Raw genomic sequence first — 25,510 nt, forward strand, 5'->3', positions numbered from 1 at the left:
ATCTGAACAATACTTCGGTGGTATTTTAATGTTTATTACTTTGATCATATCCATGTCAAAAGTTAGGCTTTTACACTATGAATACCATACCCCTCAGATCTCCATTTTATCCCTTTTCTTTTTTTCAGATCTGGAAAGATCCTTACTTCATGCCCCTAAGACAGCACTTGAATAAAAGAAAGGGAGGCAAGCCATCTTCCACTTTCTCAAGATGGAAATATGCTTGATCTCATATGAAGAGCATCCCTACCACCCCTTTGTGAGATTAAATGATGGATTACTGGAGAAGCTGAACAAGTGTGCCCTGAATTACTTCTCAGCCTCAGGCAGTCCAGAGGGTCATATTTGATGCGCTGACAAGACCGATAATCTGATCAGAGGAACTACAGGAGTTCCTCCCAACCAAAGCAGAATGAACAGAGGGAGTGTCTGTGCCCAGAGTGCTCCTCTGGTCCACAGCTGACCAAGCTAATGCAACAAAAGGCACACCACACTTCCTTCAGTTCTTCTCAAAGTCAGTTTTGGGGGGTGCAGAGACTGACTCTCACTTCACAGATGTTCCATTATTGGCTCAAAACAGGCAAACCCTCTAAAAGTAGTAACACAACTTTCTATATTTTGGACAGATTTGTGAAAGGAAAAACCCCAAAATGTTTCCTGGCAGTCTTAAAGCCACAAAAAGTTCAGATTCAACCAATTTAGAAATTCCTAAGAGCAGCTAAGAGCACTGGTTTTTCTCTCTGGCCTTATCAGAAGATGAAGCATAAGAATCTGATGAGGAAGAAAAGACAGCACAAAACCAAGAGGTAACTCAACGAAACAATTGAAAGCTTTTATTGTGATACCTCAAGTAGATACAATATAGTGAAACAACAAATGATGTACAGTATTGCTAGGACAAAACAGCAACACAGCCATGTCACCTGTAAAAGAAAGCATTTTCAAGAGTTTAAGAAACAATGAGGCACAACTCAACTGCCATTTACGACTCATGCTTTAGACCCTAAACCACTTGTAACAGTCCTTTTATAAGAAGCATCTGAAGTGTCTGTTCCTTTTCCAGTAAATGTCTGTACTGCTGGTTGGCTTAACACTCAGTGAAGTCCAATAAAGTGTCCAATGATAATTTGAAGCTTCTATGGAGATGGTTGGAATTTGGTCTGTGAGACTGTAGGTCCCTGCTGTTGCAATCTGACTGCAGAGATGAGCGTGCAGGAGACGCTCAATCATCACTTGGGGGGGAGCAGAAATCCACCAAAAATGGGGCACAGCCTTCGGGAACTCTTGCACTGATACAGCAGTAATAACTACAAATGCCATTTGGTTATGGGCAGTGATGACTTTGTCAGAGCCTCTGAGGCCAGTTTTTAATTCAAAGAAATGTCACAAACTGCATTCCCCCTCTCCCCTGGCCCGCGAGCCCACGGGCACAGCACCGGTACCTGTCAGCACCTCGGGCCTTGCTATGGGAAATGAGGATGGAGCTGTAACCAACTTCCTTCACACAGTTTGCCACTGTGTAGTTTACAATGTGTGAATGTGTATAGTAAACAAGGGAAATTCATGTTCTGGCCCGTTTAACTGGCAGATAAAATTAAGATTACCACACTGTTAAAAGCATACAGCAACAGTGGTTAGGTTGATGCCTCAGCAACCCCTCACCAAATCCTGCAGCTTATTTCACAGCAAGTTTGCAATTTAACAGAATTTTTCAAGATGGCAGGGTTGCCTTTTATTAATCAAAAAGTGACCAGCCAAAGAAGAACTCTAGGATTTGGAGGCAGATTCAGCCCTGGAACATCATTGTTAAAGTCGTGACTTTGGACCTAGACAGAGAATGTGTGGTCAGGTTACTAAAGTCACACCAAATTAGGATTAGTTACTTTAGGACAGGTGTGGCTTTAGAGGTTCAGTGGAAAAACACTTTCAGTACATGCACATTTTTGCTAGCAAATTCCTATGCATCCCAATGAACATTTCTTCTAAGCCAGCTCAGTCAGTTCATTTGGTCCAAGAAAGAGCCAGCAAGAATCAAAGGTTCACAAAAGCTTTTTGTTACAGTTTATAAAAAACAAAATACAAAATAAATGTTAAGACCAACAATAAAAATAAGCAGTACAAGTAACAAAAGTGCTCAAGTTGGAGGGGAAGTAAACTTGCCCAGAGCAAACACATACAAACTTTAAATATAATCTTTAATATATTACAAAAATTGGTTAGAGGGAAAATGCTTTAGTAAAATTTTTTTTTCAAGTAAGTTTATTTTTCTTTTAAATGACTGCTGGAGGGTTCAGTGACCAGACTGACCTTTTCACATCAGCCAGCAGCCATTGCTATCTGGATTCGACTTTCACCAAAACCAATAACAAGAACTCTCTACATCTTTATGTGGGGAGAAAATAATTATCGATGCCGCCAAACGCAGGAAGAAAATTCACATATTCCCTCAATACAACGAGCCTCAAGAATTGTTACATGGCAGCAAAAAACAGCAATTCTGTATTACTTCTGCTCTTTACTCCTTCTAAGCATCCACTCTTCATGACAGACCAAAAAGAATATTGCTTTGTTTCGTTCTCTTAAAAGCCATAAGCATCACATGTAGATCATTAACTCTATGCCAGCAGTCTGAAGCTCTATGTGCTAAGCACTTGAAGTCCCAGCCTTTGGCATCAAAGTTAATTAAGGTTTTGGTGAAAATGTCCAGTTTGAAATATAAATAATGCACTGAAGAAAGAGGTTGAATTTCTAAGAATCAGACTGTGTTACAGACAGCATGAGCTTACAAACAAGAGAGAGCCAAACCCCCAATTTTGGAGAGAAAAATCTGTAATACTTTACATATTCTCTTTAATTTCAGCTCTCTATGGAAAAGCAGCCATTACTTTAGTCTTCAGTCCAGTGTACTGCCTCAACACATCTGTAGCCAGGCAATAAGAAAAGCCCAAAGATACACAAACTTCACACAAACGTGTTCACAAGTATCAACACTGCAACAGGACTTTGGAGCCAACACAAGCTTTTTGCTGATAGTTTTAGTGCCCTCTTTGTTGGCAACATACATTACAGTGGTGGAAAACAAAATCCCAAGAATTCCAGGTTGAAAAGATCACAAGACAGGCAACACCAAAGCCCATCTTGCATCAACAACACTGTTAAAAATGAGACCTCAAAGCCTGATGTGAACATGAAGTAGTAACGTGTGAGTCACAAAATCCAGGTTGAACATGACTGTACCACCTCAGGTCTCTGGACTGAAACCCAACAGCTTCAACTACTTCTCTAATTCTTACATTTTTAATTCATAGGTATAGATCACTACAACATCTTGAATGCAGTTTAGCCAGCCTGTATCACAGAGAACGTGTGCACGTGGGTGAATGCTCTTCCCACTCCTCTCCACAAAAACACTGGAAAGCTGGTTTTGAAGATCTGTATTGCCTCTACCCATTGGCATAATTTTTCATGTATGACAATTTCTAAAGTGCAGCAGAGTTCAGAAAGCCCATCAGAGATTCCCAAAAACGGAACAGCAGCAGCAGCACCCGTGACCAGCTTTGCAGGTGCCAGTTAAGAATTGTTATTGAGAGAAAAGGATTTTGTATTGCAAGGCTTTTGTATTGTTCAGTGATAGGACTTACGTAGTGTTAAAGGGTTTTTTTTCCAAACATCTTATCCTCAAGCATTAAAAGGATTCAAATACAAAAAGTCTTCAGAGTCTGTTTAATTTGAAAATTAAGTTAGCAAATTTATGTAGAGCACTTCTTTCACAGTTGCTCAGTTTGCATTACACAGATACCAACAGCTCATATTGTGCATACACTTTCCAGAAGTTTCTCTCATTAACTGATTCCATGAAAGAAACAGCATGAGAACAAAAGAGAAGATGACTTTCATATAAATTTTTATTATAAAAAGGTACTTGGGGATGATTTAGCCAGCAAACCAGGAAACCCTTTCCCCACCCCCAAATTTTAAAAACTACCTTGCTATTTTATGAAAAAACAAGTCAAACTTCCCTTCCCTCTTATTCCTTCTCCTTTTCCTACAGGTACTATACTAATTTTCATGTCATAGGCTCTTGCAATTTCTCACAAAAATAAATACTTTTGTTCAAATGTAGCAGAAGCAGAATACTTCAACAAGTTTCCTTGACATCAACCTCTTTGTCCAGTGCATTAGGACTATACAGTTACATGGAACCAGCCATAAAACTTTACTGATGCACAAGTCCCTGTTACTGGCAAAGGTACAGTACCAAAACTTTGTTTTTTCCTAATACAGCAACTAATGTTTTTTTCCAAAATAGAAGATGCATATATATTTCTTTTTAATCTTGCAAGTTACAGTTTTATAAATTTTTTATCCAGCAAACTCCTTAGGGAATATGTTGGTCTTTAATGAACATATTCTATAGCATTATTGATTTAAAATCTATGTTATTTCATTATGTTACCAAACCTCTGGCATAACCTTTCCTAACAACTTGAGACCTGCTAACTTCAGTCAGTGCAATTGAAATATTTTCTTTTGAAGTGAGCACTGTACCTTTAACCAATTCACCTAAAAGATGTACATAGGTTGTGGTACACTCAAATTTAAAAAAGAAATTAATAACTACAATACTGCATCCTCTTCACTGCCAAACACATCAGAAATTGCTACATTTAATAAAAAAGCACCCCATCCCGTACATTCTTTCAGACTGCTCAGATACAGAACTTCTACAGGACCGGAGTGGAGGTGTTTAGGCAAGAAGCATGCACAGCAGAAGGTAGCATTAAAGGCATAGGTCAGAGAGAGATGCTAACCAGTAAAATCCGTTTTCAATTACTGAACTGTTTCTCTAGTCAAGAGAGAGTTTAGAAAAAGGTCATCCAAAATGTTCCAAAACAACTGTTCACACAATAATACACGTACAAAAAGAGGGAACTTACACAAGGAGAAAAGGCAAACATGGCCTGAAATAGCCACTTACACTACACTACTCATTTGTGAGGTTTCAGAGTTCAGTGATATTCTCAGGGCCACTCTAGCCAAGCTCTTCCTTTACTTTGCGTTAGTCTTTGTAAAGCCTGTCCCACAGAATAGAGTCCAAACAGAAGCAAAAACGTTATGTTTCACTCCCAACCATTGTCTTTTATCATGTGGGCAAGTTCAATGATAAATTTTCCTTCTTTGTACTTCTGACTGCTCTCAAAAGCATGTTCCTGGAAAGAAAGAAAAAAATAATCAAGACCACAGTGAATTAAGCTGGGAAAACGAAGCATTTTAAACAAACTTGCATTAAAATTACAAACATTACAGGAGACATTACAGTTAACAACCCATGTTGGTTACACTGAGTAGGGAGGGAGGAAGGAGAGGCTGAAAAGCATTGACAAGGAAATAGAAGTAAACTTCTAAGTGGAATCAGCAGATTTACTACACAGCTGATCTTGCTTTAGAACTTTCCATGTCCTCTCACTGCCTAGGGAATTTTAATGCTTTTTTTAAAGTGAAGATTAGGAAATGGCATGTTATTTGTGTTATTTCCTTATCCCCAGAAGTAATGAAAAGAGGAAATGGGAACCTCTTCAAAAGATCTCCTCTATATTCATCATCACAGGGAATGCATTTGGAAAACTTCTAAGATCTGAAGCTATACTGAATCAGTGAAAATCCTACATGCAACATTCAGAATCTAACATTTGCAAAATATCAAACTTCCAACACAGCTGCAAGTGTTACAGGAACTGTGCAAGTGCAGGGGTAACTGTTCAAACCACAGAATCAAGTTCACATTAGTTGTAAGCAGTATAAACATGCTCAGTGCCATTTACTGCAATTCATATTTTTTCCTGTATGAACCAACTTTTGCAATCCAAGAAATGAAAGACCCACTTTGACAATTTCTTTCATCTGGTTTAGTGCATGTGTGCTTGGTAATCTTGCAAAAAGGTATTAGAGAAATGTTAGATAGATGTAACAGCACCTATAGCTCATGCTTGATTTCCAGTGCAGAATAAAGTTATTAGCTACTACAGCATTGCTGCAGATGGAAGGAAGCAAAACTATATCACATCCTGATATATACAAAAGCACTGGAGCTAACTCACTTAAACTATCAGTATAGGTGCTACTCAACGGCCTACTCAAATATCTGTGCTTCAACACATAAACATTTATTGAAGATTTAAGTATATTACTTACATATTTCCATCCAAGAGTGGTTTTACAGTTTTCACAATAGATATCTGCTACAGCATGTAAACCTGTCAGAAGAACTCTCTCCTCTGCTGGACCACAGCCCACATTTACCCTGAAAAAAAAAAAGAAGAAATTACATTAACGGCATGACTGTTCCTTTTCTTTCTGTTCCCCACCTTTTCTCCAGTGGACAAAAAATAGTTTTGGGTTTTTTTTAAAAAAGTGCCTGACTTATTCGATGCTGTAAAAGTAACTTCCTCTGTCACACTAAGCACAAGGACAGGAAGAAAATAAGGGTTTGGGTTTTATTTTTTTTCAAGTGTCTGGTGGTGTCACTGTCGGTGACACCCACTCACTCCCAGCAATGAGGACCAGCTACACAGTCAAACTTTCACAGAACAGAACACTGGGCAGTAACTGGAGACTTCTCCAACTTCGGGCTTTTCTTCAAAAACAATTTGAGACCTCTGTAATTGAAGTCTGTACCAGTAAATCAGCACCAGCAGCTGAATTTAGAACCAACTCCAAAATAGCAGCAGGGAAAAAGCCTCATAAATATTTCTTTGCTGCACATCAGCAGACTAAGCCATGATGAACAAACAGCAATATCAAAACAAAACATGCCATGAAGTACTGCGCCAAGCTAGGTTTTTCATCAGTGAGAATCTATGCAGAAAACACAAGGCAAGACTAAACCAAGTTTTTGGTCGTTTTAAACAAGAGCAAAATTTTGCTGGTTTTGCTGTTGTATTACCAGCTTCTTACTATTACAACTAGAATTCAAGTCTCACATCACCACTGAATGACTACATATAAAAAGAATCTCAAGGACCTATAATCAAATCCTTTGCAGTTAATAGTTCCATTATCCTGCTCAAAAATAGACCAGGACACGTAACTGCATTACTTTTTCAAAAAGGTACAACACAAAAAACCACTGAAAAATAGAGACAAAAATGCAATCTTGCATATTAAAAACTTAAAAAACACCCATTAGCAAATGCAAAGAGCCTTCTATGAAGGGAAGGACATGCCTAAGATTGCAAATATCGGGCTTGATAAGATCACAGAGACCTTTTGCCTCCAGCATATTTGCAATATTCAAGGTCATTTAAGATGTACCAAGTTTACTGAAACATTAACCTGTAAATGTATCCAACTATCACACCGGGAAATTCTTCTTTAGACTACAGCTGAGTTGTCTAAAGCAAATTTAGAGTCACACAGTATAATCTGACTTGAGTATCTCAGAACAGCAACTTCTACTCAAGACAGTTACGACTACATACACAAAAGGAATTCCACATTAACACCTTTCCCTAATCTTTCAGCTCTTAGCAAAATTACTTAAAATATAAGATAAACTCATGTATGTGCAATGGGATATTTCAGAATTAGCCCAGTAGCTCTTTAATAACTATTACTAGTGAGTAAAGCCAGCGTTACAAGGAACAGGGCAAAGTAAAGTTACATTAATTCCTACTGTTTTCCACTTGGGAAGCATAAAGTTACACTCTGAAAGTAGTGTGCAGAACCATAACAATATACTCACACAGAATTGAAGAGGTAGGCTCGTCCCTGGCTTCCCTGGAAGGACTGCATTAAAAATAAAAAAACAACAAAAATTGCATTTGTTAAAAAAAAAAGAAGTCCCACCAAACAAAAAAATAAGTTCCAGAAGGGTGTATTAGTAAACATATTAAGGTAATGCAGATATAAACTATTGCAGATCGATTACTTTATACCAGTTCTTTAATAGGAAGGCCTGGTCAGCCAAGTATTCACCTAACTTAGATTTTTAGCAGTGATTTTACATTGTTAAGCACTATTGTTCAAAATTAGACTCCATAATACAAACTAAGCATACTTTTTTCCTACCCCTCTGCAAGATACCAATCTCATTTTCCTAGACATCGTTCATGCTAATTAAAATAATCTGCTTTTAACTCAAAGGGAATTATTCCCATCTCTGTCTTCTCCTGCTGCACCCAAAAGATGACTTATTGCAATTTCATTGCATCATTTGATGTAAGAGCAGTGAAATTCTGAACCAAGCATAAACCCAGCATACTGTACTCAGGAAACACATCTGATCAGTTTATAAGCTCAGCTTTACTTTAACAAACCAACTGTTATCATAAAATGCCTGAACACAGCCATATGCTTTCAAATCTCTCACATTCCTGAAAGATTATGGACAAAAGATGACTGTTAAGACTTCCTTGGCTAGATCTAAATAAATGTTTTAGTTCAGAGCTGTAGCCCAGTTTTGCATTAAACCCCCTAATCAGCCACGCTCACTGGTTTGGCTGGTGGAGCAGTGCCAGTGCCTGGGAACTGCATCCTTGCTCCTCCTGTACCAACGGAACCAGCAGCTCCTCTCCCGGGCACTCTGCAATGCCAGGGCAGGCCCAGGGGCCTGGGGCTGGGATCAGGTGGTCCTGAGCCACCAAGGCCCTGGGAGAACCTGTGAGCAGAGCAGACCCAGCCACGGGGAGAACATTCAAAGGGTATGTCAAACCCATCACTCCTTCCAGCTGTTGCTTTGTTCCTTCTGTATTGGATCACTTGATAATTTACCCACGCCCATTATTTCCCATTCAAACAGGATCACACTGAAATGGAGTTTTTCTTTTTTCTCTCTTCCATACTGAATTCCATTTTAAAAAATCCCTACACTGCTTTAATTTCCTTTTTTTCCAGTCTTTCCCTTCCTTAACCCACTTTCCAAGAAAATTAATGATTTTATTCATGCTGTAGAGATAGTACAACTGTCTTTAAGAATCCCCACAGTTCTAGTGTTGAAGATCACAGAACAACTTTTCAGAAGCCTACATTAGATCAACATGGAAGGTTTTTAGAAGAAAAATCTCACGTTCAATATTTTTGAATGGTTTTAGTAACATCAGGCATGGAACCGTAGGCAGAAGGACCTTTCTACAACGGATTCTATTTCTGACATGTATTTAGTTATATCATTAGAAGTAATTAGAAATCACTATGTATTTTGCCAGTCTAACAACTAGCAACACAGCAGCAATAATCTTTTGTCTCTTATGTACTTACTCAGAACAGTTTGGGGAAAAAAAAAAAAGAACACGTAAAAGGAAAATGTGTATAAATCAACACTCTTTGATCAACATTAACCAATAAAGATAAAAGCAATAAAGAGTGGTAAAAGAAGTCCATGACTGGACTACTCCAGCTAGCACTGGTGGCACTGTAGTTACATACAGCCCTTAGCTACTCGTAAAATCTTACATTAGGATGAGAAATTCTACTTAACAGTTTACAGTGCTAATATTTTATTATTTTAGCAATCATTTAAAACAATTATTGACAGAACATATTACTGTTCTCTATAACCACCTGAAAGGAAGGCAAAGTGGGCTCAGTCTCCTCTCCCAAGTAACAAGTGACAGAACAAGAGGAAATGGCCTCAAGTTGCACCTAAGGAGGTTTAGATTGGATAAGGAAACATTTCTTCACTGACAGGGTTTCAAGCACTGGAATGGGCTTCCCAAGGCAGTGCTGGAGTCACCATCCCTGGAGGTATTTAAAAGATGTGTAGATCTGGCACCTGGAGACATGATGTGGTGGACCTGGCACTGTTGGGTTTATGGTCGGACTCAATGACCTTATAGGTCTTTTCTAACCTAAATGACACTAAGGAGGTTCTGTCTGGAGCAGAAACAAAAGAAAAGGTACTGTCTCTACTCGCCAGAACCACAACTCTTATTTTTCACAAGGCAGTGAAAAACACACAGGCTGTGCAGAGTGAAAGCTGAAACTTCAGAGGGTACTGACCCTGAAAGGGAGACTTGGTTGAGGAGTCTGAACAGCTCCACCAGAAAGTAAGGAATGCCTCTAATTTATGCCTTTAAAACAAACAAACAAACAAAACCCCACCACTAGTTCAGTTCTCTTGAGATACTTAAACACTCATCACAAAACTGGCAGAGTGGTGCAGACCTACAGCCTGCAGTTTCTATAGAATAACTAGGATTAGAGGCAGTAACTAAGCAGAGAATGCTTACTGCAGATGAAACCAAAAACTATTCAGATATATACTCTCAAAAACTGCTCATTAACAAATGAGTAACTAGCTTGAGTAAACTACACATTAATCTAGAGAAAACTACAGTTGTGCAACCCCAAAATTTAAGAAAAAGTAAAGGGCAGATGTTAAAAATCCTCTAATTCATTAAGAAGCAAACTTAAAACTAGAACTTCCCTGTTTCATCTACCTGAAATTATGAAAAAGAACTTTCAAAGCCATGATGACCCTGACACTTGATTAAGCTACTGTAAAAATTCTTAATTTTTTTTTAAAAGCTGCAGCCATTTCCCCTTGCTTTAAAAAGTCCATGTTGTGAATTAAAATTCACAAATCCTCTTTCAAACTGCACCAAGAAATCTTCTCTCCTATTAATCATGTGTTAGTCTCTCTATTTACATGTAATTAATTACACATGCCAATCACATACAAATGAATGTGGTGGGTTGTTGGGGTTTTTTTTGTCTGGTCCTACACAATCACTTTTTAAACTACTTAGTGCCATACCTGAAGTTCCCCAGCAGGCTGGAAAGAAAAAACTCCAGAACAAACCAACAGTCAGGAGACTTTCCAAACTATCTTATGCAATTATTTCTGCAAAGGTTATGTTTAGTCTTGACTTAGTATCACTTAATAAAAGCTCTCCTTTGACCCTGCTTTTCTCAAAATTAAGCAGAGGGCAGTAAAAGGATGCCAGGAATAGCACAAAAAGCAGCTCTTCCCCTCTCTTGTTTCATAAGCTGAAAAAAAATTCTAGCCAAATGTAATAAGAAGAGCAGGTTGGAAAGCACTGCTTTAGTTGTTCTTTTCTCCTGATATATTTTTAAAGATGACTTGGCTTTTCTTGCATCCTTTACTTTGTTGCCCTAAATACGCTGTACTGCCCTAGGCTTATTTCCCCTCAGAAACGGTCATCTTTGTTACCTTCTATTTTTGGGATTATCAGGGTAGAGCAGAGGGAGAAGCAACACAGAACCTTTTCCTGTGACAGTGATTTTAGAAAGAAAATCTGTTCACAAACACAACCTTCTCTTACTTCCTGTTCCCAGAGACTGACTGATTATTTGGATATCATCTTTTCTTACCTATACACATGTTTAGAGACCATATATTGTATTTACATGCCACAGAACACTTGTTTCTTTGCCCAGCTGCAAAGACAAGTTCCTCCACATTTGACAGAACAAACATCACCTATGCAAACACAAACTTCTACTTTGCAAGATTTGTTCAGCACTTCCAAGATCACTGGCACTGTACATAAATCATCACTAAACCAGAACATTCTATTCAAACTGAGTCTTAAATATGTGTCTTACCCAGTAGAGAGGAATTAGAAGATGTGGCAAGTGTGATCAACTGCCATCAATAATCGCTCACAGCAACCAGGATTTTTACTCAGAAGCTGGACAATTTATCAGTTCAACTAAGCCTTGCAGTTAAAATTTAAACTTGCTTTAAGGCTGTTTCTTCATGGTCCTCAATTAATAATATTGGATTGATTTATGAGTCAATTTATTCCTTAGAAAATCCACATCTTTGACTAGCTCTTCCATTTATACAGAAAGATCTACAAGATCCATCATGTTTTCTTGTTTCAGCACAGCTGAAAGTATCTGGAATGCCTCACTCAGCAAAAATGTTCAACTGTGCTTAGGAATCACACTAAGGTCGACTGCAAGAAGAGTTTGGAACTATGGTCTTTTCCAAATCACCTGAGAGACCTCTGTCAATATATTTTGTAGCAAAGAAGCTTTATACATGTTTCACTTACACACTAATACACACCTGCAGATTCAGATTTGATCTGTGCTTCTCAGTTAAACCCATCCCTCCCTCTAACACCAGGATTAGCTGTTTTACCCAGGAGAAAAGGAAGCACCAGTCAAGCAGAACACGTATTCACTGCCCTAAGGCACAGCTCAAGGCATGGGTGGGGGAAGGGGTCCTACTGAAAAGCTTATATCATTTATTATTCCCCACAGATGGGATTAGATTGCATGGCTAGAGATCATGCCCCACATCCACAGAAACTGCCATCTTAGCAGGTATTAAGGGTAGGACAGGCATTATTCTAAGCAAGTCACAGTGTCATCAACAGCATCTCCTCATGCACAGTTTGCAAGTCACTCATAACAGAGAACAGGAATTTTAAAGAATGAAAATGAAGGAAGTCCATAGGTTTTTGTTCAGTTTCATTTTCCTGAGTTTCATTTCATTAGCTGAAGTTCCCTCTAGAAGCTAAGACAGAGCAACTTGAATTAGTATTCTGAACAAATAAGCGTGTTGGAGAAGTACAGAAAACAGTGTTTGTAGGGGCAGTATTATTAAGGTAAACCAGCAACACACACGAGTGCTCTGATGTCTGGAATTACCTTCTCAGCAAGATGCATCAGAGGCTGTAAGAACATCCTCTCACTTCAAGATTTGCAAAATTAATTCAGAAAATTGAATTCAACATAAGCTACAGACAAAAAAAATAATCAGAGGGAAAAAATGTGTTCCATTTGGTATTTCTCTCAGTCCCAACTCCTCAATAATGCAGACAGAAATAATGCTGTTCAGCTACTTCCTAGGCAAGTTCTCAAAGATTCCATGATAAGTATTAAAAAATAAATTTAAAGGGTATTTCCATTCAATTACTTACTGATTTCAATACAGTAAGAAAATTCAATACACAGAGAATAACCTTAAAAAATCCCACCCCAAAAACCACATGTCTGCAAATCTGGCAACTGGTATTTCCTCAGAGTGAAAACTTTGTCAGGCAGGACAAGTTATCTCGACCTATGCAGCATCTTGAATGAATTTCAGAAATAATTATGTCAAAACACCCGTACAGTAGAACACTTCCCTTGTACTTTCCAGCTCCTTTAAGCCTTCAAATCTATTCTTGGATGTTTTCCAAAGATTGCTTCTCTTTCAAAAACTAGATTCTTCCCTTAAAAGAAAAAAACAGAACCCAAAAAACCTAGAAACTTTTTGGAGAAAATAATTATCACCAGAATATTTATGAAATTAGGCAGGGAACAAAAATGACCTTCAAGCACACAATGGGCCCAACTATCTTTCCAAATACCCATTATATCATAAGCACAGGAGAATTACCAAATTGAACCAAGCTAAGCATAGCATATTTACTTAAAGACAACAAACCCTTTAAAAAAATTCCTCTTGAACTCATCAGTTAAACAGTGGAGGACAAAACCACAGATTGCCAAGCAAGGCTAAAAATGTTTTAGCATCTATTTAGGCTGAAGACTCTCCCTTCTCATCAATAATAGAAGAGCAGCCCATACTGAATGCCTTGGAGAACTACATTTAACCACCAAGATCGTTCTTTCCCACAAGGTACAAGGATTTCCCAGTGCAGTCAATACAATTACGTATGTATATACGTATATACCTTTATGTAGAACTTGTTCTTGAAAATATTGACACATCTAGTCTTGTCTGTGACTTCATATGACTTTTTCCCCCTCTGGTCAGATATGCTTTGCAATGAACAAGACAGAAGAAAGTGACAGTATTTATACAGGCATCTGTACAAAGTTGTCCAAATTTTCTTCCATTCCCAGCATCAAGGCACACTAAGATGATTCAAGTCTTTCAGTCAGGTCAACCTTGAGTAACAAAGCATCATCCTTTGCAGTATATCCATTAGGTTCCAAGACTTCTCTTAAGTATTTGTATTTCTTTGTAATTTGTTGAATCACATCTGAATTTCTACACAATTATTGGAACTGAATAGCTACAAACCCCTCTCAAGTGCTTCAAGTAACATTTGCCTCCTATAAAATTATCTACTGCTAATAATCACTGCACATTGTCTACTACTTACAAACAACTCAGAAGAAACTCTTCCAGTTAAGCCTCTCACAAAACTTCCTCCAGAATGGGTTTAAGAGCAGCAAACATGTAACATTTTGTACAGGCCACACAAGTGGCAACCACTCCTGTACTTCAAGGAGTCTGGCAGAAATTTTCTCTCAAAGCTTAATTACACTGGTTTTTTTAAATCATTATTATTAACATATGTCACTTTTTCCATGCTATTTGAACATTTAAAATCCAGTAAGTGCCTCCTACGGCATCAGCTTTTTGCCTTGCTCTTTATTAAGACGGGTGGTTGTTTGCTCAGTTTACTTCTCTTCTGGGCCTGTGGTGACAGTAGGATATGATTCTAAAAAATATCCATTTACTTTTTAAAGAAATAAAAAAAGCTGTAGGTTCTTTCCTGTCCTCTGAATGTTCCCCAGTGTAGTGAAGAACAGTATACTCCTTCTCATAGTATTTTTAAAAATATTTTAATAGCCACTTTGAAGTCTTCACCAAAGAAACAGGAAATCCATCACTTGCAGACTTGTTAGCAATGCAAAGCAGTTGTGTCTAACATGTACCAGCACAACCTCAAAATTTCACTTAATTAAAAGTCATCTACAGTTTATGAGTTCTCTTATTGTGTATGTATCCTTCAAATCAATGGTTTCCTCAAGATAGCTGGAATTTATAAATGATTATGGCAGCTGTTCATACATGTGTGCATGTGTCCAGCTGTACAGACTAATGTTTGAGATAATCTCTATGGTCAATGACCTAATCTCAACCAGCCTTCTTCCCATTCCTCCTCCTCCCCAAGTTCCTCCCTAGCAGCAGAAAACGAGACTATAGAGTGAAAACATCTGGAAATGTATGCTCTAACCACCAATATCCAAGCTGATTTCAACACTGGGCAACACACAGAGTCCCTTCATAGCTGCAGAGAATTAAAACCACCAGTAACACTGAATTCACCTGTGCAGGTAACACACTTTTGTCCTGTCTCATTAGTCTGTGTTCTTATTCCTAAACCATTGCAAGGACTCTTGGTTGCCATTTTATGATCAGCAAGGGTACAAGAAAAAAAAAAGAGAGCTTCATGATTAATTCCAAGGCAAGAAAGAGATCCTGCTGCTCCAACAGAACAGAAACAGAATGAAAAGGTGATTTGTCTATGCTGCCATCCATGGCAGACAACTGGCATTAACAGTTCTCAAAAGCAGAACTGCAAATCTGTATTGAAGTCTGATATTCTGAGGATCAGAATCTAAGGGATGATTGACAGAAATATGGAGCATTCTTTGGTTTTCCATAACAGACCAATGTTTAAGAGAAACACCACTCGTTTCACACCACAGCTTATCTTTTCATCTTCAAGTTGGAAACACCTCAGTGTCAGGTATAATAAATCCTTATACGTCAAAGCACATTAGAAAGTTACTTGGAGCTGCTTTAAATTAAAAGTGCACCGTGTGTTTTGGTTCATTTTCCCTGACCACACAGAAGGAAGCAAGTCACCATGCACACGGGAAACACAGGGTGGAGAACAACCTCCAAAGGAAGCAGCCACAGCCAGGCATTAAAAAATACTGTTTGCCTTTATCTGCTGCACAGTACCTGTGGCACCAGGGGTCTGGATTGAAAGTGTAGAGGAAGCATTTGGAAGAAAGTGAGATAATCTGCAACCAAAAATTGTATTTAGTCAGTGTAACACAGAGATTTAGGTTTTAACTAGGCCCTCAAAATAAGGCAGCGGGAAGGAAATCAGGTTGAATAGTTCAACTCTGCTCCATCAGTAAATCCAAACCAGCCCAGGAACCACACCATTCTTAGTTAACTTTAGATTGTATAGAAATGACTTGCTACATGTCAGGTTGGTTTATATTTTTGTTTGGAGTTTTTCTGGCTTGGGTTTCCCCCCCTGTGGCTGGGTAGTTACATCATCCTAGATATGTTCGTATAAATAAAAAACCCCTTAATCTCTCATTAACCCAAGTTCATTGCACATAATATATCTCAATGAAGGCACTTTGAGAGAAGTTCAGAAAAAAGATTCATAATAAATCAAATTTTATTTCCACCCACCACCCCCGGGCCAGCAGTACTTATTTTTAATGATCCAAGTGTATCTACTGCTTTGCGGTTGTTTCCATCAGAAGAACTTCTCCAATGTTGGAATATATATAAATTCAGCCTAAGGAAGGTGGGTTTTTCAAAGCTATGTCCCAAATACAAGTACAATGAGAAATGTTCTTTTTTATTTTACAAACATACAAAAAGATACACCTCACATTTAAATCTATCTCACCATACAGATTTAGACAATAAAATATGGTCAAGAAATCTTGATAAAATACGGATCAGCTGTCAAATAAGCATATGGTCAACCTGCAAGTACAAAGACTTTTGTAAGGTGTCTTCACCAACAATTAAAGAAGCCAGAAATAAAGCAGAATGCACCTCTAACAATCTTCCCAACACCATCAGAAACAACTTCGAAGTAATTATTTGTAATTACTAGATAGATTTTTTTTAAGAGTCCTCTGTGTTTTCTTTGAATTGAAAATTTGTTTTTTAATGTTTGAAATTATTTATGAAGTTGTAAAATGAACACATGATTTGCTTAACATATTAAAAATATTCTGCTGATCAAAATTCCAAGGCCTTGGGACTGGCTCATATGGCAACTGTGGCATCTTAGTTGACATGCAAAAATCTAAGTTCACAAAGAGAAGAGCTCCTTATTAAGTCTGTGTGCTTGGATTGCATTTTCTCAATTAATACATCTCAAAAGACACAGCAAGCAAAGTCTCCTTCCCATAGGTATATACAGCCTGAAGTTCAGGAAAGATTGACCCCTCCCAGTACTTTTTGGCCCAGAATGCACAGTGAATAATGAAGCTATGAATGTTTGCAATTTATAGTCCAGTGTTGCAAAAAGGTCTCTTATACTCAAATGCTGAAATCAACATGGAAAAATTTAAATTTAAGTACATTCACATTTCTCTTAGTTTTGCTGACCATAAACCAAAGTAAGATCAATCACAATAAAATGAGAAACCTTCTTCAGGTTAATAAAAGTTAAGCAAGTCCTCACTTGTAACTTCTTCACATAATTCTATGTATGTAACTCGCTCACTGTTTCACATTTGATGTGTCACATTTGCAGTTCCATGCCTCAATACATGTACTAAGTTGAGGGAAAGCATTGTTTAGGACAAAAGACTGAAGGCAGAGCAGGAGTAAGCATGCACCAAACAATAACACTGCCAAGAACCAACACCAATTTTACTGTTTGAATCAAGAACTTGTCTTGAGATCTAAATTAAAAACACTAGGAACACAGGAAAAAACTGTATGAGGAATCCCCATTATTGCCTGATAACCCTCTAAGGGATAAGCAAGCAGGTATACTACCTCCTCACCCAAAGAAAACCTAAATTCAGAAGTAGAAGCATTCTCAACCCTTTCCATCTCTTCAGCACTGGAAAGCAGCATCACCTTAGTGCTGCTGAACACACGAACAGGCAGGAGCAACAGATAACATTTTTAGTGGCAAACCCTTTATAATTAACTTTATTTGACAAAACAGATATATAGAAAACAATTTGTATTAATAGGTTTGAAAAGCAACTGAAGTATTTTCTCCAGAACACCAGTAAGAGTAAATTAATCAGGAGCTTGTTTGAAGCAAAGAAGGAACCAGTCTGTCTAGTATTTATCCCAAACTTCAAGTTTTCCTACATATATAATACATCACAAGTCTTGGTTTCTTCTGGCAACAGGTAAGAAGGGCAGGCCTCACCTGTTTCAAGGATCCACCTATCCTCTAAGCTTAAGTTCAGACAGTCCAACTATTTTGAACTGCTCTGGCTAATCATATTCCTTAGGAACTGGTATACAGCAGAAGTGTGTTTACAGATTCCATAACAGAAGTGGGACATTCTAGAAACAGCCAGTTTTGTGACCGTCAGTCCAACAGAGTCAAAAATAATCTCTATCTGGCATAACCATAACGAGAATAATCTCCCTACCCAGAGATCCATGTTTTCTTCTGACAGTTTTCCTTAGCAGACTTTTCAGATAGGACAGCTCTCAAATAGTACCCACCTGACAGCAGACCAAGGCTGTTAACATGGGGAACACATTAGATCAACCTTTATGTCACATTCAGAAGTTTCCAGAATATATCAAGTTCTCAGTACACAACCCAGGGAAGACAGAGTGAAGTATGCATCAATTTGCATCCCTTATCTACTGGGAGTAGTGACTCTGTGATAACCATTTTGGTTAAGAAATAATTCAGGTCTCTAAAGAAACCACTTGCCTTGGAGATCAATTCATCGTGATTGGCGAGATGGGCTCTGCAGTGGATACAGCTGTAGGTTCGGTGACAGTTTGGCAGGTAAGCCTGGAACGTTTTTGATTTTGTCATTTTTACCATCTCTGCTGGTGGCTCCTCACTCAGCTCAGGGCTGGCACTTGAAGAATTACAACTTTGCTGAACTCGCTGACAAAAGAAACACTGGAATATGCAAGCAAAAGCCGTTGTTGTTCTGGAGTGTGTGTGGCACTTTCCACACAAATGACAGAAGAGAAACAGTCACAACCTGCAGGTGAAAAGAGCAGAACAATTAGCAGCTTACAACAACGCCAGAGTTAACTTGTTATTCAACAACTCCAGCCATAAAGCAAAGTGTTATTTGGAGCAAATCCTTGGCTGCACTACAGGCCCCTTTTCCTAAGAAGCTGCACAGTTCAAGTTCCGTTCAACACAGCGACAAGCAGCTCTGTTCCACTAATGGCTTCTACTCCACCACACTTCTGATGAGGGAGAAGACTTAGTTCACCAAGAAACACAAGCACTTTCTACCTTATACCAGGTATTCTCTTTAAGACATCCATGCAGAAAATTACAGCAAAAAGGCAGGGAATGAGACAAAGTTAATTGTCCTTGAAGTTCCAGTGGTCAGTTCCAATATAGCATCTTGGAGAATACTTGCTCTGTCCAACAGTAAACATACAAGATATATTTGCACTTCAGCTTTCAGCAAAAATCTTGCAGTATCACACCTGGCTTTAAGTCAAAACCCAAGTAAGATGCTGCCACCCTATTCAGGGATCCGTGTCTATTCCTCTCTCAAGCACAATTATGCCTTTAGGCAAAGACCTTCTTGACTAGTGTCCTGATCAAAGCTAATTAGGAACTTTCTCAGTGTACCAGAATAGTCTTAATAGATGCTACCAAAGTCACAGTCAGATACTAAAAGCTAAATTCTGCACAGAGAACACCCATTCTTAATTCTTAATGCTCAGAGTGCATTTTAGAGGCAGTACAGAGTGTGCCAGACCCTCCTGCTAGGCTGGAAAGCAAATCTCTTTGGTTTGCCTGAAAACTACAGATTCCAAATACTCATAACAACACCTACTGACCTGTCAGAGGCCAGCAGTTCCCGTGCTATGTGCATCAAGCTAATGAGCAATGCAAACACGAAACACTGCCCGGTCACTTCTGTCATCAGCTATCAGGTGACTGACAGAGTAGATCAATAGCACAAACACAGAAATGAGAGCCCATATAAGGAATTTACAGTATCGCGAGCCAGCTGAGCATGCAAAGCAATTATTACAGTTGTAATCTGTGTGCAGGGCAGCAGCTAGCCACTCTTCTAGCAGTCAGATACAAGTAATACAACTAGAGCAGATAATGAAAGCCACATAAATTAAAGATGGTTTACAGGAAGCAGTCACTGTGCTTCAAAAGAAGTCTTGAGAAAGTAATCTGTACAGCAGGCCTAGCACATGAGACAGCCACAGCAAAATTTAAAGGGTTTGCTTTAGTTGTTTTTTAATCCTAAACTGATGATAGCAGGAGAGAAAACTTGAACTACTGAAGGACTTGCTACAAGAAAATTTCTTACACAAAGAAATGCAAAGGCAGAGATAAGCCACAAAGAAGACATGTAGCAGAACAAAGGCAGTCAAAAGAAATGAAGCAACAATGGAATAAAGGAACAAACTGCCATCCAAATTGCACATCTACACATCAGAATGATTGGGCTTTTGTCACTGAAAAGAAAAACACATTTGATAAGGGATATATTAATATGTTTGAAGTATTCACCCATTTGGCATGAAGAGCAGAACTTAAATAGTAACACTAATTTAAACAAATATTATATACTTCGTGTCCCAAGATAATTTAATTACAACTGCAAAGAGAAGAATGATTACATTATTTGGAGAAAACAGCTTACTTTTGGAGAACAGCTAGTAGTCACAGTAAGTCATTTATCAGAGGTAAGAGATTATAGGAGGAAGATTACCTAAGAACATGAGGTTCCTGCTAAATTCTCCATCTGAACACTTACTGTTAGATACAGATCCTATTTAGGTTCATATAAATGGACAAAACCAGAATCATAGAATCAACTGGGCTGGAAAAGACCTCCGAGATCATCAAGTCCAACCCTTGATCCAACCTCACCACGGTTACCAGACCATGGCAGTGATGCCATCTCCAGGGACAGCGAATCCACCACCTCCCCAGGCAGCCCATTCCAATGCCTGATTACTCTCTCTGTAAAAAAATTTTTTCTAATATCCAACCTAAACCTCCCCTGACAGAGCTTGTCCTACTGCTGCTTCCCGGTAGAAGAGACCAATGCCCCCCTGGCTACAACCTCCTGTCAGGGAGTTGTAGAGAGGGATGAGGTCTCCCCTGAGCCTCCTCCCCAGGCTAACAACCCCAGCTCCCTCAGCCTCTCCTCACAGCGCTTGTGCTCCAGTCCCTTCCCCAGCTTCATTGCTCTTCCCTGGACCTGCTCCAGCCCCTCAATGTCCTTCCTGAACTGAAGGGCCCGGAGCTGGACACAGCACTCCAGGGGTGGCCTCACCAGCACTGAGTCCAGGGGAAGAATCACTTCCCTGCTCCTGCTGCCACACTCTTCCTGATCCAGGCCAGGATCCATTGGCCCTCTTGGCCACCTGGGCACACTCTGCCTCCTGTTCAGCTCCCTGTCCATCCCCACTCCCAGCTCCCTTCCTGCCTGGCTGCTCTCCAGCCCCTCTGGCCCAGCCTGGAGCTGCCGGGGGTTGTTGTGGCCAAAGGGCAGGACCCGGCCCTTGGCCTGCTGGAACCTCATCCCCTTGCAATCAGCCCATGGATCCAGCTTGGCCAGGTCCCTCTGAAGAGCCTTCCTGCCTTCCAGCACATCAACACACCCCCCAACCTGGTGTCATCAGCAAATTTGCTGATGGTACACTTGATCCTCTCATCTAGATCATCAAGATGGTAAATACCATAAAGGTAGGAAATAGAACTGGGCCCAACATTGACCCTGGGGGACACCACTAGTGATCGGCCATCAATTGGATGCAGCACCATTCCCTCCCACTCTCTCAGGGTTTCAGAATGAAAGGCACCCCATTTAAACATGTCTTGACTTTGACTTAAACCCCTTTCATCTGTAACTGAAACACAAGTTCAATCCTTGCAAAAGTTCAGTAGATGTTGATGTGGCACTTGCAGACATGGGTTAGTCCTGGCCTTGGCAGCGCTGGCTTAATGATCGCAACCGTAACGATTCTACGATCCTAAGAATTCCAAATCTCATTTGACAAAACTGTATTTGATTCAAAAAGGCAACTGTGTTCGATACACACCCTAAGAACCAGAGACTTGCTGCTTTGTGCTGTCAAAGGCAAAATTCAAACCAAACCATTTCTTAGCTTCCTCTAAAAACGGTGAATAAACCCAGTTTCACTTCCCCCTGACAGTTAGGAGCAGTTCCACAGCTGCTGTCCATTACTCTACGGAGAACAGCGTAAAAGCCTGAAATAACTATTTACTTCTTAATTTTCTGACCACAGCACAGTGGTCCTTGCCCACGATCTACGTGTGTTCGCACCTACCAGTCCAGCGCCCACGGGCACTTCCGGGCGCACCGGCTGCACCGGGCACTCCGCCCCTCGCGCTCCCCCCGGAGCCGGGTCCCCCCGGAGCCGGGTCCCCCCGGAGCCGGGTCCTGCCGCGGGTCCCCCCGCGGTGCCCCCGGGGGCGGCCGATGCGCGGCCCTGTCCCGCCGCGTGACGTCACCGGGGAGGTGCGCGGGGCAGCCAATGGGGCGGGGGCGGCCCCGCCCCGCGCGAGGCCCGGATGTGTAAACAAACACCCCGATAAGTGTGGCGGGGCCGGGGGGGGGGGGGAACACCCCGATAAGTGTGGCGGGGCCGGGGGGGGGGGAACACCCCGATAAGTGTGGCGGGGCCGGGGGGGGGGGGGAACACCCCGATAAGTGTGGCGGGGCCGGGGGTGGGGGACACCCCGCACGGGCCCCGCTGTGCCCAGAGCGGGGCGGGCCCGGCACCGGCCGGGAAACAGCGGCTTCCTGCTGCGTGTGGGGAGAGGGAAAACGTGTCGGAAATCGGCCTCCCCGCGTCGTTCCTTCTGCGTTTAAAGAAAGAAACGACGCGAAATAAGCTTAAAGAGTCTTTGGGCAGCTGCACAAAGCCGGACGCGGCCGGTGCGCGCGCTCTCGCTAACCCGCGGTGCGATTGCTCCAGCAGTGGAAGGCTCACAAAGTTAAAAGACTGAGCCACGGGAGCCTCACTGTCACTTCAGGTACCGGGAAATAGCAGGAGAGAAGAAGCGCGGAGAAAGTTACCGGCTGGCACTCCGTGCCCCGCCGGGCGGGTGCCGCTGCCCGTGCGCCTTTCAGCCGTTTCCTCTCACGCCGGAGCACGAAACTGCCGTGCGGGTGACGCCGCCGCCTTTTCTCCCTCCACCCCCGCAGCGATTCCCGCAGGACAGCGGCTCGTAGTCCCCGCTCCAGCCACCGGCTCCGTGCGGGGACACACCGCGCCCGGCCCCGCTCCGGGCGGGGGGAGAACGGGGAGTCCGCACCGTACCCCTGCCCGCCGAGCTCAGCCTCGCCCCCCCTCAATTATGTAAACCGCCCCCACCCACCCCGTGCCGAGGAGGCTGCGGGCAGACAGCGCTGCCGTCATTTCCAGGCGCTATAAATAGCGCCCGAGTCTCCTCCCGCCACCGAAGTTGCCTCGGCGGCCCCGCGCACACGCCAGACCCCGGCCCCCCGGCCGGAGGCAGCTCGGGGCTCCTCTGGCAGCCGCCCCCCTGCCCCAAACAATAAATCCCAGCGCAAGGGAGATCGGCCGCTCCTCGCCCGCTCGGTACTCACCGCTACGCCGGCTCCGCTCCCAGCCCCGGCTATGAGCAGCCCCCGGGCCCCTCTCCCTCAGGGGGCACGGGCAGGAGGGGAAGCGGGACCCCCGGTGCTCGCGCGGCAGTCAGCGAAGGCTCTGCGCCGGGCCCTCACCTTCAAACAAAGAGGGGGGATTGGGGGGGGGGGACACGACGGCTTCCCTCGCCTCGAAGGTACCGTCTCGGCGGTGGCCGCCGGGCGGGTCATAGACGGGGGCCGGGCGCGCGTGTGCCGCGCCGAGGGCCGCGGGGCGGCCGAGGCATGGTGCCGTGCCGAGTCGTGCCGAGCCCCGCCGAGCCCCGCGCTCCCGCCGCCGCCGCCTTTGTTTTGCTTTGCCCGGCCCGGGGGCGCAGCGCCCGTTAAACCCCTCCCCCCGCCGCCCCAGCCAATCGCCGCGCGGCCCCGCGCGCGCGCGCCCCTCGCGCCCGGTCCCGCCCCTTTCTCCGGGCTTTGTGGAAGAGAGAACCGGGCTCGGTGGGCGTGGCGAGGGGTTGGTTGGCCCCGCCCCGCCGGCCGTTGCGCGCGCGGCGGGGCGGCGCGTGCCGCTGGGCGCGTGCCGCGAGCGCCCCCCCCACCCCCCACCCCCCCCCCCGAGCCCCCTCACGCGCGGGGCGAAGCGGGGAAGGCGCGTCGCGCGCTCCCTGAGGGCTGAGGCGGGACCGGCCCCTCAGGGGAGAGCCGGGGCAGAACCCGCGGAATCAGGGAATAGAACGAGGTAAACCCACCCTCCCCCGCCGAAGCCAGGGTTTCATCGCCCGGTGTTCTCGGAGCGGCCTCCTTGTGAAGGCGCTGTAAGTCGGCAGTGTCGGATTGCTCAATTTGTTTGTCGTCCCAACACACGTAGTGAGGTGTCAGTCCAGTCATGACGGACATCAGAAAGTATTTCCCCTCCGCATTTCTGCTCGAAGTAGGTAAAACCCTGAGAGGTGACACTGGTCTGGTTAAACCTGAGTGCTCTAGGAAAAACATTAAGAAAAAAAGCACAGTTGGAGGCTGAAAGATTAGGATTGGTCATAGCGCTTGATTCCAGTTTGGGAAGAGCTCGTTGCTTGTAACAATTTTGAATATTAAGGGACCAAAACACAACTCACACGCAACTGGTTTCCAAAGCATATCAAGTCTGTTGGTAATGATCGAGTTTTCCTTAAAAAAGTCAATAAAAGCCAGCCCCTGGTTTATTTTGGCTGTACCCTTCTATTTCCATGGACAGAGGGCAGGGACACAAACTGCCAGACCCTGTGATGAAAACTGTCATTTACCCTGTACCCCCGGGCAGAGCTCTGCTTCCTTTTCTAGTCAATCCGGACATCTTTTTCTTTTTTTCAAATCTTTATCAAGTGGGGTTTTTTTTTACTTACAGGGTTTTGGTACTTGGCAAAATATTAGAGAGATAAAATCCATTACAATTCAGATAGTGGCTATAATCAGTAAACCTTGTGCTAGTTGATTTTATGCTGCCTATCCATTTTTTAATGTAATTCACGCGCTTATATATTTTCTGTCATATGCTTCTTCCTTCTTAATGGCAAATTAATGGCCAGTCATGAAGAACAACACAAAAAAATCACACTTGCACAATAAAAAAGAAATATGTTTTGGCAAAACATCAGGAAACAAACATCTGTGAGAGTATTTCCAGTAGGGCTTTTATTGCAATTTTCCCATAATTTCTCCAGCTCTAGTGCTGTAGTTTGTAAAAAAAGGGGAAAGGTGATAATCCTTTTGACTTACTTAGCTACACCTCAGAGTGCACCAAATCCACCTTCCTAATCCAGTTCCCACAGATGAGTTATATGAGGTATATGGTAAAGACATACAACAAGATAATAACTGTAACAGAGAAAAACGCAGGGATGTAGCATGGTTTAGTAGAGAAGTTCCATTAAATCTGAGACAGTGCAAAGAGTAGATAAATCTTGAGGTGCTTCCTAAAAAATGGCTCCAGCCAGTTCAAAGTTATAAATATCCAATTAAGAGTTTTACAAATTTTTAACAAGCTGTTTCTTTTACTTCATTTTGAGGAGCCTGTTACAAAATGGACTTACGAGATGGACTTTTTAGTCCATTCTTCTTTACCTACTCAGAAGATACCTGACTAGATGGATGGCTGTTGTCATCTGGCACAGCGGATCCTTTACCCCATTTATGCAATTGCCTATAGAAACTCTCCTCTGTGTTGCATTAGGATTAATTGCTTTGACCTTTTCGTAACAGTTAATAC

The 25,510-nt window shown here is 42.0% G+C and overlaps 1 protein-coding gene across 2 annotated transcripts; it reads right to left on the bottom strand.

Annotated features, from left to right (window-relative positions):
• Positions 1-807: 807 nt before the first annotated feature.
• YPEL1 (yippee like 1) lies at positions 808-23,444 on the bottom strand. 2 transcript variants are annotated; one of them, XM_051767978.1, is made up of 5 exons: positions 23,266-23,444; positions 18,393-18,675; positions 7,742-7,785; positions 6,193-6,301; positions 808-5,210 (listed from the first exon to the last, which is right to left on the bottom strand). In XM_051767978.1, exons 2-5 carry the CDS (start codon positions 18,507-18,509, stop codon positions 5,121-5,123), a joined length of 360 nt encoding a protein of 119 aa, XP_051623938.1. In that variant the 5' UTR covers positions 18,510-18,675; positions 23,266-23,444; the 3' UTR covers positions 808-5,120. The 2 variants fall into 2 exon arrangements, with proteins under 2 accessions (XP_051623938.1, XP_051623939.1); XM_051767979.1 differs by lacking the exon at positions 23,266-23,444 and adding an exon at positions 21,980-22,096.
• Between the last annotated feature and the right edge of the window lie 2,066 nt (positions 23,445-25,510).

The sequence above is a fragment of the Manacus candei genome, unplaced genomic scaffold, assembly GCF_025592945.1.
Source record: "Manacus candei isolate 608988 ecotype Guabito, Panama unplaced genomic scaffold, ASM2559294v1 h1tg000090l, whole genome shotgun sequence".
NCBI classification, from domain to species: domain Eukaryota; kingdom Metazoa; phylum Chordata; class Aves; order Passeriformes; family Pipridae; genus Manacus; species Manacus candei.